The following is a 20,646-nucleotide window of genomic DNA, read 5'->3' as shown; positions in this document are numbered from 1 at the left end:
GAGAAATTGGCTATCATTTGCAAGCCATTGATCTGGTGTATGGTAGTTACACAACATTATTTATTCATTTCTTTTATTTATTGCATCCATATCCAACCTTTTCTCCAAGGAGCACAAGGAGGTGATTCTCTGCTTCCTCATTTAATTCCCACAACAGCCCTATGAGGTAGGTTAGGCTAAGAGGCAGCGGCTGACACTAGGTCTCACCCAATGAGCTTCATGTCCAAGTAGGGATTTGAACCCAGGTCTCCCAGGCCTAGTCCAATACTCTAACCACTACACCACACAGACTCTCTCATTTAGAAAGAATAAACAAATATAACGAGGCCTCTAAATTCCATGCAGAAGTCCATCCTGGGAGAGGATAGCCTTTTAGTGGTGAAAGAGAATTATTGAATTGTCTAATAATCCAGCTTTGGTGCTCAGACCATGTTCCCAATTATCTTCACAGCTGCCTTAATAAGTTCTATCAATTGTTGTTCTTGACCATCTCAAATTGTTTTCATTCGATTTGTCATTCTGCATTGCTCAGGTGGAAAAACAGCTCCCACCCATCCCCAGGCTTTTTCTCATTAGAAGATTATTGGACTTTGCAGTTGTGATCTGTTTCGTATGGTCTGAAATGGATTGGGCAAGAACACAACAGCTTTCTTGGGAGGAGCAGCTACAACGCCCTACAACTATTTTTCTTTTCCCTTTGGGCTGGGAACCTGGAGTCACACAAGAGTATATTAGTTCATGCACAACCTAGAAAAATTAATCAGGTCGTCTCAGTTGAGAAAGTGGCTGCTTTGAACGCTGTACGGTAAGATCAGTATTACTTTGGGTTTAAAGGGTTAATTCAGAAAGGAAATGTCCTAAATATGCAACATTGCATTTAACTTTCTTATTAGCTTTCTTAATTGAAATTGTAACTTTGTTAGGGGTAAACTGTAGTTTCCAGCATACATTGGAGGAAATTGTGTGCTATAAAAGCACAGCTTGGGTGTGAGTATTCTACTGGATATTTTTACTTACCTGGGAGGAAGGTGGTCAAAGCCACATAGACGCAAAGGTGCAAATGATCTGAAATAAATCAGGAAGAATAAATAATAATTTGGAGCAAATATCAGAGCTGGAAATTTGAATTTCAGCTATCTACAGGCTGTATTATTTGTTTATTTTGCAACATTTATATACCTCTTGATTTTAATAAAACCTCAAAGTGGTATATACCATGGTCCTTTTGTATGTATGAACTCCCTGCAGAACAATATTACTGCCTTAGTTCATAATTCAGCAGATGAGAACAGAGTTTTAGGATTAGAATCTAAGAAAATTACAGGTAATTAAGAGCCAATGGGTACTGCATCAGGATGCGGCACTTAGGAAACCAGGAGGAACTGAAGAAGCCTATTGTGCACATGTGTAAATGTTCAATTACTAATTTCTAAATAGAATTTAATCATTACACAAAATGTGTAATGTCATTACACAAGGCTGTCAGTATAGCGTTGGTGGTGGTGTGTACATGAGAGTAGAGGACAAGTTCTTGGTAAAATGTGATGGTAGAAAAAGATGACCTGTCATCACACAGCAATGATATAACTCAAGAGCTTTCCAGACTGTGTGTTGCGGCACATTTGTGTGTCAGCTACAGTGTGTAGGTGTGTCATGAGAATGCTCCCCGCACTCCTCCTGGGGCTGGAAAAGGGTTAGTTTAACCTCCGGTTTGCTAGTAAAACTGAATTACTGTACTGCAAAATGATGCAAGTCTAAAATGTGTGTCACCAACATGAAAAGTTGGGAAAGCTCTGATAGAACTGCTTCTGTCCCTCTGTGCTGTTGCTTGCCCACTTCTCTTACCTGCTTGTGTAAATGAGATTCCAGGACTGCTCTTAAGCAAGTGCCTAAAGGGAATCTGCCAATAGGATCGTGGTGGGAATGGGTTGGGGATAGAGTTGTACCTCAGGTTAAGTACTTAATTCATTCTGGAGGTCCGTTCTTAACCTGAAACTGTTCTTAACCTGAAGCACCACTTTAGCTAATGGAGCCTCCTGCTGCTGCCGCGCCGCCGGAGCACGATTTCTGTTCTTATCCTGAAGCAAAGTTCTTAACCTGACGCACTATTTTTGGGTTAGCAGAGTCTGTAACCTGAAGCGTGTGTAACCCGAGGTACCACTGTATTTGTTTGTTTATTTGTTTATTCTGTTTCATAAAATTTATACACCGCTTGAGAGCCAGTGTGGTGTAGTGGTTAAGAGCGGTAGTCTCATAATCTGGGGAACCGGGTTCGCGTCTCCGCTCCTCCACATGCAGCTGCTGGGTGACCTTGGGCCAGTCACACTTCTCTGAAGTCTCTCAGCCCCACTCACCTCACAGAGTGTTTGTTGTGGGGGAGGAAGGGAAAGGAAAATGTTAGCCGCTTTGAGACTCCTGAAGGGGAGTGAAAGGCGGGATATCAAATCCAAACTCTTCTTCTTCTTCTTCTTCTTCTTCTTGATTGAAAAATCAAAAACCCAAAGTGGTTTTCAAAAGATAGAACATGCAAAAGTTAAAATACTAAAGCAGATTTAAATTATCTCAATTTCCTAAGCATCTGGGTAGGCTTGTCTAAATGGGAATGTTTTTAGCAGGCACCAGGGGGAGAAGAGTACAGCGAAGGCGCCTGCTTAATCTCAATCGGCAGGGAGTTCCAAAAGGTATACGCTGCCACTGTAAATGATGAAGTTCTTACATATGCGGAACGGGTATTATGTGACACCTTTGAAAGTGCTAGTTCTGCTGGTGAAAGCGATTGAGTGGGCACATGGTTGTATTTTCTTTCATTGCATCATGAGTTTTAAAAGAGGCACATCCAGGTTTCAGGATTGCAACCCTGAGTACTCGACACATTAAAAAGTTTCTTCCTGAGGGGTCCAGATTGCCACCAGAGTCATGTGGGTCTCTCTCTGTGTGTGTCTGAATGCCTGGTGAGAAATCAAAACGAATAGTTGACCTTTACATGTCACAATAAACCATGGTTTACTATGAATAAGCCAGTCTTGTATACTTTGCTCTTCCCTGCTGGCATGTCAGAGAAACAAACCACATATGCAGAAATGGCGAAACTTACCAGAAGAATAAGAAATCAAGGTGGAATGGAAATGGAAACGAATGGAAATGGTTTCTTGAATATTTACAGATAAATTGCAAACAGATAAAAACATTAGCAGGATTATTGTAATAACCTGCGGTTTCATGAGAGTATATATTTAAACTAGATAATTAAATGAGCAGATTAAATGAATTTGGATATGCAGAAGATGTTAAAAAATAAATTTAAGGAACTGCAGAAAGAGGGTGAAGGAAGTCAAACTTTGAAATGTTAAATTGATTGTAAAACTAATGAAATGTATAAACTTGAAAAGTATAAATAGAAACTGGGCATCATGGTTTGTTTCACTCTGTGGCTAAGGGTGTAGCTGAGGCTCATTAATTGTGCTTTGTTTGAGCAGAACAAACCCCAAGCCTCTATTTGGACATAATTTGGATCATAGTTTGTTATGTGTTAGTGGGAAGGAACTGCAAGCAGTTTTGGCACATTTACAGTAACCCATCAACCATGGTTTACCATGACGTGCCAACTGGGCTAACTGTGAATGCTTAGTGATCTCCTTGAGGCCTTCACCTCTCTTCTGAAGCCCACCTCAGCCAATGTTTCCCTTCAGGAAAATGTTATTCACTTGGGGACTGCTCAGCTGTATCCCATGGCTGGCATTATGGAACAGACTATTGTGAAAAGCCTCTGGAGTTATGCCATGCCTCTGGATTCATGTGACTGCTGACTCACTCTAAAACGCTATCAGCAGACTTCCAAGCGCAGATAAGATCAGCTGTTGCATATTTTTAATTATATTTTAAGTTGATTTGAGTAGGCTGGCCATTTAAAAAATTCATGTATCTATAGTAAACTTGGGAGTGCAGATGTCAGAACACAATGAGTCAGTTTAAGGAGCTGCTTTGATTTAAGCAGGGGTTGAGCAAGAACATGGTCATGTGCTGAACATTGTTTTTGGGTTTCCTTCATAGCTCGATACCTTAATTCACTGCTTCTTGCCTTTCCTGTTGCCTGAAAGGCACTAGGAGGTTCTCCAAGAATATATTGGCATTCTCTTTCCTAAGCCAAGGCCATCCGCAGGCATTGAGAAAAGCAACGTTATTCTGCACACGGGTAATTGCTAATCTCAGGCTACTATTCTACATTGAGGTACTAGGGTACCTGCATCCCCATCAGTTCTTGCCTAACTGAAGGAAGATAAAAAAAGATAACAGAATGTGGCAGTCAGGTGTCTGTGATGCAATCCTTGTTTGCTGATTTGGTATGGAAATTACCATTTCACAAGGACATGGATTGAAAATAAGGTGCTCAAAAGCACACAGTGCAAAAACTAAAATAAAAATTAGGACACAGGTGGGCTATGAGCAGCCAAGTCAAGTCCTGCCCACCTCCCTCCACTGCCAGTGGATCAGCCATCAACTGGCCAGTGGGTGGGAATAGTAATATTCCCATCCCATGTTGCAAAGCAGCTCAGGGACAGCAGTCAGTTTTGGGGCTGCATCAGTTTTGGGGCTGTTGGAGGCCTCCAGGGCTCCTGAACCACCCAATATAGCCATTCCCATGTTGTTAATCTCCCTACCTGCCCCAGCATATCCTATGGAACCTTATTGTCCAACTCATGGCTGAACAGCTATGCAATGACTGTGTCTATGTGAATTTGTGTGTGTGTGTGTGAGAGAGAGAGAGAGAGAGAGAGAGAGAATGTGAGTGTTTGTGAGGCGGAAGGGTGTGCCAGGGAGGACGGGGGGAATTTTTAATACCATTTTTAATATTTTTTTAAAAATATAATATCTGGAATCTCTATAAAATAAATAACAGCATATCTTATTTGAAAAAACCCTCATTTGTTTATCAGTTTTAGCATTTTTTCATTCTATTTACTGGTAATTTAAGCTTTTCATAACAAAACATTTGTTAGCATCATTGACAAAGATCATTCTCATAACTCACTAGTGTTGTAACCAAAGCACGACCACCTCCATCTTTGTTATAACTGAAGCAAGACTAACACCATCTTGTTGCAGGTTGACACCATAATCATGTATACTCTTTGTAATCATGCTGAAATGCAAGCTTAAGACAAGAAGAGAGAAAGTGCAAGACACAAGGGGTGTGTAAAGGAAAGTTTTAAGAGCATGCAAGGGCATGACCTTTAAAACATGGGTATAAACAGGAAAAGGCCTAGCTAGCTGAGGTTGGAAACATCCGTCTTTGTGGTTATGCTGGGAGTAAGGCTTTATCACTGGGTGTCTTGCATGTCTAATCTGTATGAATATAAAATGTCTGTGCCCCCACTTTGGGCAAAAGATTCCTGCATTGCAGGGGATTGAACTAGATGATCCTCGTGGTCCTTTCCAACTCTACAGTTCTATGATTTTATGAAAAGCTGTATATAAACAGAGATCAGGGTTCAGCCTCTGTCCGCCTTCTTTGATCACTTGCCTCAACCTTTCCTGTTTGAGCAAGAAATAAAACTGTCTTTAGCGGAGAATTCTCGGGTGACACTCGTCATTGCTGGTAAGTGCTTTAAATCAGCATAATACCCTATTTCATTTCGAAGTGAATATCTAAATTAGTTTGATTACTTTTAGGATTAGTTTATAATTGTGTACAGAAACAAGAAAGGGAGAGGCAAACCACAGTATTTGAATATATTATATATTCATATATATGAGAGAGAATATCTTTCTCTAAAAGAATTCTGGGCACTGTAGTTTACCGCTTGCAAAGTTACAATTCCCAGCAACGTTTAACAAACTACAGTGCCCAGAATTCTCTGAGGGCAAGAATGTGCTTTATAACGTGTATGTGGTCTGTTTTCTTTGCCACAGGTCATCATGTCTTCTATTAAAATCGAGACTGTTGTGAAGCAGAAGAACAGAATGGGGGAGTGCCCTACATGGGACGAAAGGGAGAATTCCCTTGTATACGTAGACATCAATTCACAGAAAGTTTGCCGCTGGAACTCAGTCACCAACGAAGTTCAGTGTGTGTCTGTGGGTAAGGAAATACAGTGTTTTTCCTTTTATTTTGTGGAATTGTTTTGGCCTGGAAGAAAACTCCCAAGGCATGACTTTCTCAGCCAAGGATTGTGAGAGCGAGGCAGATGCTTCGCACGGTCTATCTTAGGGCTGAACAAGATCTCACCCAAAATCCAGGCCCCCTTCAGACCTGTGTTGTTTTGCGATCTTTCTTCAGTGTTACCATATTATTGTCTCTGAAAGGGCACTCTTGTGCTGTAGCACAACAGTAGGACAACCCCCCCCAACCCCAACCCCCCCCCCATTTGGATGGCGGAATAGATTTCATCAGAGAGATGGAAAAGGGGTTAAATAGGCTTGCTTTGGCCTTGTGCTATAAACATGAAAGCCTTGGAGTGGGGGTGGGGTAACGCAGCCTCTTTATTTTGCATTTTGCTCATGATGATATTTGGACAATTATATGTGATCGTGCTCTCAATACTGTGTGTGCCTGCAAATGTTTTGGGCTGGCAGCCTACCACTTTGTTTCCAGTCAGTGCACATCTTGCAGTAATAATAATAATAATGATAATTATTATTTATACCCCGCCCATCTGTCTGGGTTTCCCCAGCCACTCTGGGCGGCTCCCAACAGAATATTAAAAACACGATAAAACATCAAACATTAAAAACTTCCCTAAACAGGGCTGCCTTCAGATGTCTTCTAAAAGTCAAATGGTTGTTTATTTCCTTGACATCTGATGGGAGGGCGTTCCACAGGGTGGGCGCCACGACCGAGTAGGCCCTCTGCCTGGTCCCTGTAACCTTGTTTCTCACAGTGAGGGAACAGCCAGAAGGCCCTCAGAGCTGGACCTCAGTGTCCGGGCTGAAGGATGGGGGTGGAAACGCTCCTTCAGGTATCCTGGGCCGAGGCCATTTAGGGCTTTAAAGGTCAGCACCAACACTTTGAATTGTGCTCAGAAACGTAACTTCCTCAAGTCCCATTGTGCAACAGTGCCAGAGTGCTCCTGCAAATAGCAATAACGCAGGGGAAGCATAACAACTACTGGAGTGGTATGATATGTGAATGTTCCAGTACAAATCCATCACTAATGCAGAGTTATTGCGACCATGACATGTTGCAGACTTGCCATGCCAAAACGAAAACCAACCCAAGTCTGGAATGGGATTTGTGGAATGGACACTTAATATAGTTTGAGTTTATTGCTCCATTGTCTCCAATCACATGCTGGCTGCAGAGATGGGAATTGTGGCCCAAAGCTTCTGGAGAGGCCCACAGTGGCTATTCCCCAAACAGGCTTCATTTCTGCATGGGAGCACTTCTTCATCAAGGGTGCTCAGTGTGTTGTGCCCTGGTTTGTAAACTTGCCTGTTCTTTCCTTGCCTGCAGATGCTCGTGTTGGCTCAGTAGCCCTTCGCAAGTGTGGCGGCTACGTGATCGCTTTAGGAAGAAAGTTTGCTTTCTTGAACTGGGAAGATCAAGTAGTCACTGATATTTCTGAAGTGGAACAGGATAAACCAAACAACCGATTCAATGATGGAAAAGTAGACCCAAGGGGTTCTTTTTTTGCAGGTATATATTTGATCTGAACGCAATTGTATGTATGTTTAGATAGCCCTAATGAGTTGGAATGTGTCTAAAAATTCATGAAACTGATTAATCTATATTAATACATTTGTGTATACAATAATGGTCTCTAAAACATTGCATCATAGTAGTACTATAGTAGCAGGGTAGACATAGGGTGGTATACAAATTTAAGAAATAACAATAATAGTCAATTCTACATACAGTATAATGACCAGGATTACACCCAAGTATGCAAATTCTTGATGGCAACAATCAAAGTTGCCCAAGCAGCAAAAAAAATAAAAAAATAAAAAAATAGAAGTATGATAATATCCATAATATATATGTAAAATAAACAGCAGAGTAGTATCCAGTCTGAGAAGTTGAAAGCTTGCTAACTTGTTTAGGGAAGTTTTTAATATTTAATGCTGTATTGTTTTTAACACTTGATTGGAAGCCACCCAGAGTGGCTGGGAAAACTCAGCCAGATGGGCAGGGTATGTATGTGTGTGTGTGAACATAATGACTTTCAAATAATTGAGGTTTACCTAACAATTCCCTACATTTTAATGACGGTCTCCGTATTAATTTTTATTAGAGCCAATTTCAGTATACTAAAAGAACCGGTGATAGGAACAAATCCAAACAATTCTCCGTTTACCAGTAAAACTACCCCAGACTATTGGAAGAGGTGCATCAGTTTCTCTATTCTTCAGAGGCAACTGGACAAGTGACTGAAATATAGAGGCAGTAAACGTCTTTTCAAACCGCTAATGAGAATGAAAAATCATTTTCTGATCAAAGTTTAAAAGTAAATTAGTATTCCTCAGGATTGTTTGTTTTTAAAATTGCAAATGTGGAACTGTTTACGCTTTAACTAAAACACATGATGTGTTACTATAATTCAATCTTTCAACACAGGTCTAGAAAGTAGCTAATTAAAAATAAAAGACCAGGGAGCCTATCTTTTGTCTCAGCTAAATTGGCGAGTTTTTTTTTTTTTTTTTAATTGTCTGATATAAATTTTAATGTTCATAGTAAAGGCTAGAAATCCAGCGTTAGTCATGTTTAGAAAAGATGCATTGAAATTAACAGATTTAAGCTACTTAACCTCTTGGAATATCAGTAAGTAAGAAGACTGGCAGGCGGGGAGCTGGCTGAGGGCACTGTGAGGTTGGTGATTCATGAAATGGAGCCTCTTCCATTGCATGATGTATGATGTGTGTTGAGGGCTTAAAATATATCTATATATGGCTGCAATCTTCAACACACTTGTACACAATGGGACTTACGCCTGGGCAAACGTAGGATTGCACTGTTCCTCCCTAAAGGCTGATAGGAAAGCTAGGAGGTCATTAGACAGGTAGCGTTGTGGGAGTAGTCAAGTGATTGACCTTTGGGTGGGATCAGTGCTATTTGTGCATTTTAAAGAGGCCCTTCAGTAGAGAATTACCTGACCTGTGCCTCTGCTGACCACCCACTAGGTACCATGGCCGAAGAGACAGCACCTGGAGTCAGAGCAAGGCAACAGGGGGCTCTTTATACTCTCTTCCCTGATTGTGGTGTCGTGAAGCAGTTAGAGAAGGTGGACATCTCCAATGGGCTGGACTGGTCACTCGATCACAGGACCTTCTTTTACATCGATAGCCTGGCCTATGCCGTGCAAGCCTTCGACTATGACGTGCGAACAGGAATGATTGGTAACATTCTTCTTCAAACTGTTTATTGCAACAGCTAAAGAAATACTTGGTAGTAGATTGGTAGGCAACCCTATCCTTTGGGGTAGCCAATGTGAAGCCTTGCAGATATTGTTGGACTACAACTCCCATCATCCCTGACGATTGGCTATGCTGGTTGGAGTCCTGGTTGGAGGAGGGTGCAACTTTAGTCACCCCTATTACAGACTGTTCCTTTTCTTTCCATTATATGCCATATTGTCACATATGGCATTTTTCTTTACTTAATAACAGAAAACAACTATATATTGAACAGACAGATGTTTATTTCTCATAAACACACACATCTGTTTTTGGCCCTGGGAAGCAACAGTAAAGTGCTAAGGATGTGTTAGTATCTTAAAATCCAACTCAGCATGAAAATCAATTTTTTTTGGCATTTGATTCTCGTCTCAACTTGTTCCTATCTGCAGCAGACGGAAATATGACATGCTCTCAGCTTTAAGCAAATGAGAGATGTGATTTGGTTACATCTGTTGTTCACTGATATTTTGTCATATTTAATGATGTCTCACTCCTTTTGTGCACGCCCTATTTTGTTTTCGTGTGCCATCATTTTTTATTTTTTATTATGCCTTAGGGCCCTCAAAATATGGAAGTGGCTGAGGGCTCTCTGGACCTCTGAAACGGAATGTCTCTGATCATTGAACATGCCGTTCAAGGCTGTGAGCAGGACCACAGGCATTCAAGGACTTGGCCAGTACTCACTGTGAAATTGAGTGTGCAGGCATGCACACACCCACACACCCCAAGCAAGCCCCATAACTTTTTTTTGCGATTTGCATTGTTTCTAAAATGTGGAAAATTTGAAAAGCACGGACAGTACAGTCTGCATAAAAATAAGCACTTGAATGCTGATTGCCTTATTCTTTATGCAGATTGTTGCAGTTGCAGGCCTGTGTACAAATTGGAGAAAGAGGAGGCGATGCCTGATGGGATGTGCATCGATAGAGAAGGGAAACTCTGGGTGGCCTGTATTGATGGTGGACGGGTGATCTGCATCGACCCTGAAGCAGGTAAACGATTAATGAGGACTCTGCATTTTTGATCCCCAAAGGGCGGGGGGGGGGGAGGTAGAGATAGAAGAGATCACAAATGGAGCACTTTTATTTGACTAACTCCAGTTTAGTGACCTCTTTAAATATTTACAGGCATCATTAAATGTCTGGAAATACTTGTCTGGATTAAACGCAAGGGAGATTCTCTGCCGTTTTGGGGTCATTAGTTCACCTTCTGCTGGAGTGAGCTGAGTCAAGACGTGTCTACAGACTATGAGAGGCACATATATGTGTTTTTTTAAAAGGATGTCACCCAACAGTGAACCCTAACAAATGGCCAATACCTGTCACCCGCACATAAAAAACTATTTCATACCAGTGCACAGGGCTTTCAAAAACATAGTTGTGTCTCCTGTATGTTCACCCTTTTAACATGTATGCTGTATGTCCATGCTAAAGCATAATGAGTGAATTGCTCCTGAGTTATACATTCTTTGGTTTATCAAGAGATAATTGGATATCACAATATTACTGATATCACAATATTACTGCAAAGCAGCTAAAAGGAGTGCTATTTGGGCTAACCATGTGGCTGTCCCTTTTAAACCTCAGGACCCTATGCTAATTATTTGAATGTTTGATATATGCCTCAGAATACCAGCCATGCATGTGTGTTTTGTTTGTTTGTGTGTTTTCCAATCACTGTCAGTGAGGGAAGGGATTTTAGGGTTCCAGTAAAAATCAGAGCTCCTTGACCCATTTTTTAATGAAATAAAAAATGGATATATACCTGCATGTTACACATTTAGCATAATGAGGAAGTAGGTGATCGGCATTGAGTAACAATTGACTTGTTATGTCCCACCCACCCCATACTTTTGTTTTGGTTGTCCTTTCAACTACTTTCACGCAGGGAAAATAATTCAGACTGTCAAGATGCCTGCTTCCAGGATCACATCTTGTTGCTTTGGAGGGAAAGACTATTCAGAAATGTATGTCACTTCGGCCTACGATGGACTGGATAGCGATGCATTAGCCAAGGAACCCCAGGCTGGGGAAATTTTCAAGGTAAACAATTTGAGCTTTGTAAAATAAACCAAGCGTAACATTCACTCAGCAGAATGCAAATAATGTAAAATTAGTTTGTAAAATTGCAGAAAGGTGGGTGTTGAAATCTCCTTCTCCTGGCCCAGCAGAGTTTATGATAGTCAACATGGTGTGGCTTGAATTTTCAAAATTTCTTAGGCATTTGTGTTGACAGTTCACTCAGAAGGAATTGGGATTCTGTCCTTTTTTCTGTGCTCTGTCTAATTTTCTGTTGTTGTGCACAGTTGCCTTCCTGTCTCTAGGAATATCTAGCGTCCTAGATGAGCTTCTAATAGCCACTTTGTCTGGGCTCCAGACTCCAGACTGCTCACTGCTTCTATGACACGTACATGTGTATGTGTGTGTGTGCGCGCGCATGCACACTAACAAGGCTTTGGCAGTTCACCTGTACCTAGCCTGAGGCCTAGGTAAACCCAATGGAGCAGCTGACAGTCTAGCAGTTTGCAATTGTTATGAGAATTATAAGGTCTAAGATGTTGATAAATGTACCAGGCAGACACATAAATAAATAAATAAGCCACATGTCTGAAACAGTACACGAAAACAGTCCTGAAACCATATTGGCTCTCCCAAATTAACCTCAAATATTTCTCTGCAAGAAGGAAGGAATTGGAAAAAGCTTTCTAATTGTCTTTGGACTTCAGGGGCTTACACCTCCCTTTTCTAATACCGTCTGGCAAGTATCTGTTAAACTGAGCACACTATCAATATGCATACGAGAATCAGGAAGTGAGTATTTACCATCACAAAAGAATGGCCAGACTGCCCAGAAAATGCAATCAGTGACCATTATCAGATATCTGGCAGATAGAATTTCTGATGTTGACCGCCTCCTTCTGTGATGTATGATGTTTCAGTGGGGTGGCCTTGAGCTACAGGTCTATACAAGGGCTTGCACACCATTGTTCTGGGTTCCTCCTCCCTCCTGCATGGGTGGGGGGAGCACCCTGTTGCAACAGTTTAATAAAGATCAGGCTTACTAGCTGCTTTGCTTCTCAATATTCTCTGGAAGGCCTCTGTTATTTTTTCCTACCAATAGGGAACCTACATAAGGACTCTATACGGGCTCTTGGGTACCCCACAAGGGAAAAGGAACAGGTTTTTTTTCCTTATAACACCTTGATTTTCCTATTTCCTAAAAACCTCCTGCTCTAAGCAGTGACTGGTGATTCATATCTGCCTGCCAAATATGGCACGAATGGATAGGCCAAGCTACGGATCAGTGCATGCTGATCAGATGATGAAATCTTGTCCTGGCAATGGACTACTCCCCAGCCCCCTCTTCCACCAGCCTGCACAAACACACAGGCACACAAACTCTCTCTTTAACCCCCAAATTAGAAAGTCCGGGATGTAGCCTGCAGTGACACTTACAGCACCTCCTCTAAGTGCCTTAGCTAGTAATCTATGACTTATTTCTTATTCTCTGGCAGATAACAGGACTGGGTGTGAAAGGCATCCCACAGAACTACTTCACTGGTTAAATATTCATATGTGCTCGATATTCAACCCAGCCAGAAGCCATGGTGGACAAGAAGAGAAGCATGAATTTCAAACCTGTATGCTTATCTGAAGGCTACTTATATATCCTTTATGTACTGTAATGTTCCATAACTGGTTTTTTCCCCCTTCTCCATATGTTTGTTTTTTATGTTTCCCCCCCAAATAGGACAAGTGGCAGCTTAGGACTTTTATGGGAACCTTAGGATTTTCAGTGGTTCCCCATCAAGCAAGGATCAACATCCTCTATTAATTCTTTGTACAAGCAGAGAGCAGTTTGTAGCATCTGCTTGCCAAAAGGTCACATTCGCTTTCCAGTAGCAATTTCCATTTTAATTCCCTTGATTAATTTCATTAGAATTCTTAAGAGTAAAATTGGCCTCTGTGGACAGACCTATGTTAATACGAAAGAAAATTATTCTGAAAACTGTACAAGTCGACCCTGTTAACCTGCTCTGGGAAGGTGTTTCTGTTTCCCTACAACTGACGTTTTGATTAAAAGTTATTAAGTGAATTAAATTACAGTGCATGGAAATGAATAACTATAGAAACGAAGAAGGGTTTTGTCAGAAAGAGCAGGGGCTGTAATTCAGCTTGTAATTAAAAGGATTTGCATTTTAAACATGATTTGACAGTTCAGCTGTTATTCCAATAAACTCATGTAAATGTCAAGAATAAACTAATATTAATTGGCTACTAACCGGGCAGGCCTGTGAAAAGTAGGTGGCAGATATAGGAGACAGTCTTATCACAGTTGAAAGGCAAATGGGTGTGATACATCATGAGACATGGAGTGTGTGTCAGTGAACGAGGGGAATTAAGACTAAGAGAGCTGAGTGGGGGGTGCTCGTGTAATCTCACTGTATACAAGTTGTACAAGTGACAATAAAGTATTTCAATTAGTTATAATTTCCTTTAAAATTAAAAAGCAGATGGAGTTTCCTGCTTCTCATCTGAGAGAATTTTCAGCTGTACGTTCTTTGCCCTCAATTAGATTTAGGGACAGCACCTGTCTGCTCATAGCAGCAGAGCTCTGGAGAAAACATCACAAGGATGCAAAACTTGATTCTGCTACATTTTCCTTACTTACGAGTAATGTAAAGAACCCTGTCACCTTTTCTTTCCAGTGGATTTCCCCCACTGTATGTGTGGTTTTCATTTAAGCTGTTACGAAGTTATTATGAAGAAGGTTTTGGAATATTGGAGTGGGGTGAATATCTTCCAACTCTGGTGAAATTATTTTAATTGTATGTACACACACACACACACACACACACACACACACACACACAGAGTCACCTAAGCGGGGTTCAATGCTACTGAGATATACTTGTGAGAAAATGGATTTTTCCAGCTCAGCTTTTTCCCTCAGCAATAAGCAGCCTTGTATTAAAACTTCCCCCTGAATCATGGTAGCAAGATTGGTACCATATAAGGTATCATCTACCTGGTGCTGTTTTAGGCCTGAAGGGTGATAAGAGACTGCAATATGAAATTTCTGATCAAGGAGGATCATATGTGGACATGAATTCGGGTGCAAATGGTTTTTTTTTTAAATAAAAAAAAATCACACCCACTGTGTGTTAATTGGTTCGCCACTGCTAGGATATCAGTGTTAACAACTACCATTTTGTGCATGACCACTGCTGATTATATACCGTCATTATTGGTGGCTCTTTATCTCTGCATTTCATTTTCCTCTGACCTCACTGCTTACAATCTATGCCCCAAACCATGTGCATATATAGACCTGCAACCAGGGGCATACCTAGGGTGCAGGCCCAAGCGTTGTGGGGGTGTTGGTGCAAAAATTGTGCCTTTCCACTCTTGCTCTAAGTGGCTAGGAGCCTGTCTGCCCATCTGTGTGCTTCCTGGGCTACTCCAGGGCTGCTTGGGCCAGTTGGGCAAGGCGCACAGGTTCCTCTGCCTTGGCAGCAGAATCCGGTTGCCAGTGTGGGCCATTGCAGCAGCCTTTTGGGGCTTCCCCGCAGTTGGTGCTATTAGAAGTGTGAGTGAGTTTCTGGTCCATGGTGTCTCCTGATTTGGAGGCGCCGATTCAGCTCCTCACAAGGCGGCCTGGGTATACCTCTGCCTGCAACTCAGAGCAACATTGAAATGGACTGTAGTCTTAAGGTGCCCAAGACACTTTGTTGTTTTTGCTGCAACAAATGAAGACAGCTACCCTTCTGGAAAGCATTTATTTTTTTGTCGCAGATGGAACTATGGCACCAGGTCCTTCATGAATATCACAAATAATCTTGTAGAGTCACCCAAGGTCAGCTTTGATGCAGAGGTCTGTGGCATAATATCAGCCTGGCAGAAACTCAATCACTTTCTCCCTCCACGCTGGATAAATAAACTTTGAAGAAAGTTGTGAGGTCACTCAAGTTTGTGCGTGTCTGAAAGTCACAAGATGTTAACTGCATGTCTGTGCTTTAGTAGTTGTTCTCCATTTTCCCCAGCAGGAAATGCCACTAGAATATATTTCTGTAGTTATCCAGGCAAAGAATGGCAGCTTTGTCTTCTTTTTTAAACAAGTATTTTTTTTTAAAGCAGGAACCATGAAGCTTTGGCCTTCTGGCTGGTTGTTACACTACAGAAGGAAGTAGACAATGGTGGTGGGCTGCTGGTGTTCACCTGACCATCCTCCAACTGAGTCACTGCTGCACACCTGACCCCACTTACCTGGGAGTAAGCCCCATTGACTTCAATAGGACTTATTTCTGAGTAATCAGGATTAGGACTGCACTGCACTTGGCCATTAGCAGCACAAAGCAATTGCCTCACACAGAAGGCAAGCATGCTTGTCAATTTCATGTGTACAATGTCTTGTCAGTTTCTTTCTTTTTCCAAAAGAGAGAGATAACTATGCGTCACAGCGATAATGCACACATCCAGCCTTCTTAACCAATCCACGGATGGGCCAAAGATCTTAAGAGGTTTATCAGGAAAAGACAATGGAGGTAGCCAGGCAGCCATGGAAAGGACCACAAATCAGTTTGCAGTTAAATGGTTGGGGTGTGGAACAGGGGCAGAGGAAGGGGGTGTGGTGGGGGCGGGCTGCCCTGGGTGTCACCACTGAGGGGGGTGACAAAATGCTGGGCTGGGCATGCAGCGCACCCGAGCCACGCGTCTCTCCTGGGCGTGACACAGTGGCTTGGGGGCCCGCAGGCTCCACTCTGCCCCAAACGGTCCGCCTGCCGCCTCCCCCTCAGCTGTAGGGTGGCTGAGTGGGAGGAAGCAGGCAGACTCCTCAAAGGCCCCATGGAGCATCCTGCCCCGACTCACCCTGCCCCTGGGCATAGGGCACATGCGTCGCCCCAGGCGCCCAATCGGCTTGCTCTGCTGCTGGTGTGGAAGGAAACAAAGAGCGACGATGCATTTGAGACATAATAGTTTTGTTCTACAGGGGATACACAAGTGGCAGGGGTGCCCTGGGAATGCAGATTGGCAATGATGGTACAAGATACAAGTTTTGGAAAAAGAAATAAGTGAAAAACCAATCTGATAGAGCTGTTCTCTTTTCTCCAGAGCCAGAAAGTGTTGAAACAGCTGGCAGGGAAATGATTTGTAATGGGGAAATGGTTAGGAGAGAAAGGATTATGCAGTTATTCTCCCTAACCATTCCCAAATATACCCCCCTGTGACTGTTTTTCTTTATGCAGCAGCAACAGGAGGGGCTGGGGGAGATTGTTATGTGCTTCTGTTGCACAGGGTCTAATCTGGTTCTTTAGTTATCAGGTCTCTCACACACAAAAACTCAAGACGTGAGCGCCCTCATGTGGCTTTCAGTCAAGCTACTGGCAGTAATGGCAAAGGTTGAGATCTACTGAGTTCTGATAAACTGGAGGCGGTATTCAAATTAAACTGGTTTTATTCGAAACAGTTCTGTTGTCCAGGGGAGACTAAAAACAGTCTTCTGTGTTAATATAGAATACTTTTCTCAAAGGGACAGATTACTTTCCTAACACCAGGGAAGTTTTATTTTTATTAAAAGAGAAAATATGAGTTAAATATTTAAAGCTCTATTCAGTAATAAGGTATGCAATATTTGCTACATCATGCCTGATGAAACATTTGAGTTTGCATATTAAGGTAAACCAAATTGTGGATTACCAGGGCCATGTAAACGTGGGACCCCACGGGACCCCAGGGGTCATCTAGTCCAACCTCCTGCAATTTAGGAATCTCAACGAAAGCATCCATGACAGATGGCCAGCCAATCTCTACTTTAAAACCTCCAATGAAGGAGAGCCAACCACCTTCTGAGGAAGTCCTCAGCTCTTACTGGCAGAACGTTCTTCCTGATATTCTGTCAGAATCCCCTTTCCTGTAATTTGAAGTCATTGGTTTGAGTCCTACCCTCTAGAGCAAGAGAAAACACACTTGTTCCCTCTTCCATATGACAGCCCTTGAGATATTTGAAGATGGCTATCGTATCTCCTCTCAGGCTCCTCTTTTCCAGGCTAAACTCCCTCAACTATTCCTCATAAGGCTAGTTTCCACAACCTTTATCATTTTGGTTGCCCTCCTCTGCACACATCCCCTCTTTCTTAAATTGTGGTGCCCAGAACTGGATCGTACTGGACATTACTCCAGGTGTGATCTGACCAAGGCAGAATAGAGTGGTACTATGATTTCCCTTGGTCAAGACACTACTGCTGATGCAGCTTAGAATAGCATTAGCTTTTTTTTGCTGTCGCATCACATAATTGACTCATGTACTACTGGCAAGCCAAGTACCCCCCATCTTATGTTTGTGCCACTGGTTCTTCCTAACCTAAGTGTAGAAACTCGCATTTGTCCCTACTGAAATTCATTTTGTAAGTTTTGGCCCAGTTCTCCAACTTGTTACGGTCATATTGAATCCCAGTCCTGTCCTCTATGGCATTAGCTACCCCTCTGTTTGGTGTCATCTGCAAATCTGATGAGCATCTCCTCAATTTCTTCATCTGAGTCATTTTAGGAGATGCTGAGGCAGTGCTGCGACATGCTTATTTGGATGACTCGCAGGCAAGGACTCCATAGCCAATTGTCTTAATCAGTACCCACTAGCTAGTAGCTTCCGCATTAGTTTCCAGCCATTCCTGTTATTTAATAGCTTCCTATAGCCCTGAGGCTTAAAACTTATGTCAGTCCGGAAACCCTAAGTTGACTGAGGAAGCCAGGAATGAACAACAAGACTTAGGTCACTTCTTAGAAACCGCTCTTCACAATCACCTGCTCTCAAGGACCAGTTATTGAATTACACGAATTATTTTGGCCACCTCATGAGAAGAGAAGACTCCCTGGAAAAGACCCTGATGTTGGGAAAGATTGAGGGCACAAGTAGAAGGGGATGACAGAGGATGAGATGGTTGGACAGTGTTCTCGAAGCTACAAACATGAGTTTGACCAAACTGTGGGAGGCAGTGCCTGGCATGCTCTGGTCCATGGGGTCACGAAGAATGGGACACGACTAAACAAGTAAACAACAACAATGAACAAACTAGTGTGATTCTCAGTGTGGCTAATCTGAATTTTTTAGCACTAATCTTTTTCCACGGCCATTAATGAAAGCCGACATCTTGAGCCTTGTCCTAAAATCATGAGAGTCCTGGTTTTCATTTGGACATTGGCTGTGATTCAGCTGCTGATCCAAGCCACCAGATGCCAAGGTGTAGGTTGGCATGCTCTACTAGTTAGTAAATCTGTTCACATTATCAGATCAAGGAGAGCCCCAGATACCACATTCTGGATTCCAGGGGGGTCGGCTTCTGCCTCTTGTCCCATCCCTAACAAACATCTGATCCTCTGAAGGTTGCTGAGATGGGAATGTGGCACTCAGGTTGAAACAGGCTTTCCACCCCTGCTCTTCTTGAGCTGGAGCTTCTGTAGCACCTTTCGTAGGAATTTCAGTAGATTCCAGTGCCTTTTTTTTAGGCTGCAGCTATGGGTTCTTTTTTATTGTGCTCGCAATGCTGTGACGGTGGTCATACACAACACTGCTTTCAGTACTGTCTGTCCCTACAAAAATTTCAGGGCATTCACATTGCTTCATAAGAAGAGCCTGCTAGATTACAATGATGATGATGACGACTTATTAAATTTGTATACTGCCCTAAACTTGCAAGTCTCAGGGAGGTTCACAAGATAAAAACACAATATAAAACCATGAAATGCATAATGAAAACAAAAGCAAGAACAACCCAATACAATGGTACCTTGGGTTACATACGCTTCAGGTTACAGACTCCACTAACCCAGAAATAGTACCTCGGGTTAAGAACTTTGCTTCAGGATGAGAACAGAAATCGTGCAGCGGCAGCGGCAGCAGGAGGCCCCATTAGCTAAAGTGGTGCTTCAGGTTAAGAACAGTTTCAGGTTAAGAACAGACCTCCAGAACGAATTAAGTTCTTAACCCGAGGTACCACTGTAATCCCCAAAACATTTTAAAAGGGCATTGGATCAGGCCAGTAGCCCATTGCCCCAGCATCCTAGACTCACAGTGGGCAACGAGATGCCTGTGGGAAACCCGGAAGCAGGACCTGAGTATAACAATATTCTGTCCGCCTGCAATTCCCAGGAAACGACATTCAGGTGCATATTGCCTCTGAAGGTGGGGGTAGAATGTAGCCACTGTGGCCAGTAACCATACGATAGCCATATGCTTAATCTCCAGCCAGCTCTTATGCCACAATGTCCGGTTGAAACCTTGTAACCAAAACCCTGATTTTATTTCCGTCCCACTTCGGTTGCCATGCAGACGGCAATCACGTGGCAGCGTTGGGCGAAGTGTCACAAAACAAACAAAAAACCCCAATATCCAACAAATCCACTAATGCTGTGTGAAGAACATGCTGCAGGATACAGCTAAGGGACCCCAAGGATCATCTAGTCCAACCCCTATAATGCAGGAATCTCAACATGACACGGTTCCCCCATCCAGTCTGAAACCACACCAGATGCTGCTTTGCTTTGCAAAGGTCCTAGCAGTTTTATCACCTTCAGTGCCCTAAAAACCTTTTTGTATATATAATTTATATATACACATCCCTTGTGCAGAGTACCCTACAGGGGGGTAGCCAGGATTCATGGGGGGGGGGGAGGACTTTTGTGGAGTGTCAGAACCGATTTTGCACCTTAATAGCTGTTGATATTTACTATCATTGTACTGTGTATTTTGGGTCTATGGACCACAATGAAGCTGTGTGTGTGTGTGTGAGAGAGAGAGAGAGAAAGAGAGAGAGAGCTATCAGCGACTCCATTGGTCAGTTCGTTATTTTTTTGCTTGATTAAAAATCAATACAAATCTGAGGTTTTGCCTCCCTTAACAAAAGCCTGCCCCCACAACAAAAATCCTGGCTACGCCGTGGTAATCCAGTAATCCTGGAATCACAGAACCGTAGTATTGGAAGGGGACCCACCATGGTCCTTTTAATCCAACCCTGGCGTTTAATTCTGAGAAAGCCTGAACCAGCCTGTTAAAAACCTTCCGTGGATGGGGCGCAGTCCCACACCACCGACGCGCGTTTCTTCAATCGCGCGTGGGGTGTGCAGCTCGATCCATATTTACTCGCAAGTAAGCCTTGCAAGGGAGTGTGCCCAGGGTCTCTCGGCGCTTCTTCTGCCTCTCTCACCCACCCGCAATTCTGCTTCCGCGCTTTCATAAAGCCCTGATTTTGCCGTTTTTAGA

General features: G+C 42.7%; 1 protein-coding gene across 4 annotated transcripts; it reads left to right on the top strand.

The window, feature by feature from the left end:
* The first annotated feature begins 581 nt into the window (after nt 1-581).
* Nucleotides 582-13,650, top strand: LOC310676293 (regucalcin-like). Of its 4 annotated transcripts, none has more exons than XM_083438074.1 (7): nt 582-805; nt 5,911-6,079; nt 7,451-7,633; nt 9,115-9,330; nt 10,245-10,382; nt 11,278-11,432; nt 12,905-13,650. In XM_083438074.1, exons 2-7 carry the CDS (start codon nt 5,917-5,919, stop codon nt 12,953-12,955), a joined length of 906 nt encoding a protein of 301 aa, XP_083294200.1. In that variant the 5' UTR covers nt 582-805; nt 5,911-5,916; the 3' UTR covers nt 12,956-13,650. The 4 variants fall into 4 exon arrangements, with proteins under 4 accessions (XP_083294200.1, XP_083294203.1, XP_083294202.1 ...); XM_083438077.1 differs by lacking the exon at nt 582-805 and adding an exon at nt 3,096-3,114; XM_083438076.1 differs by lacking the exon at nt 582-805 and adding an exon at nt 5,446-5,596.
* Nucleotides 13,651-20,646: the final 6,996 nt, after the last annotated feature.

Source organism: Podarcis tiliguerta (assembly GCF_965153285.1).
Source record: "Podarcis tiliguerta genome assembly, chromosome: 4".
Lineage (NCBI taxonomy): Eukaryota > Metazoa > Chordata > Lepidosauria > Squamata > Lacertidae > Podarcis > Podarcis tiliguerta.
Note: the sequence above shows the minus strand (reverse complement) of the source record. Positions and strands in the feature narration are given on the sequence as shown.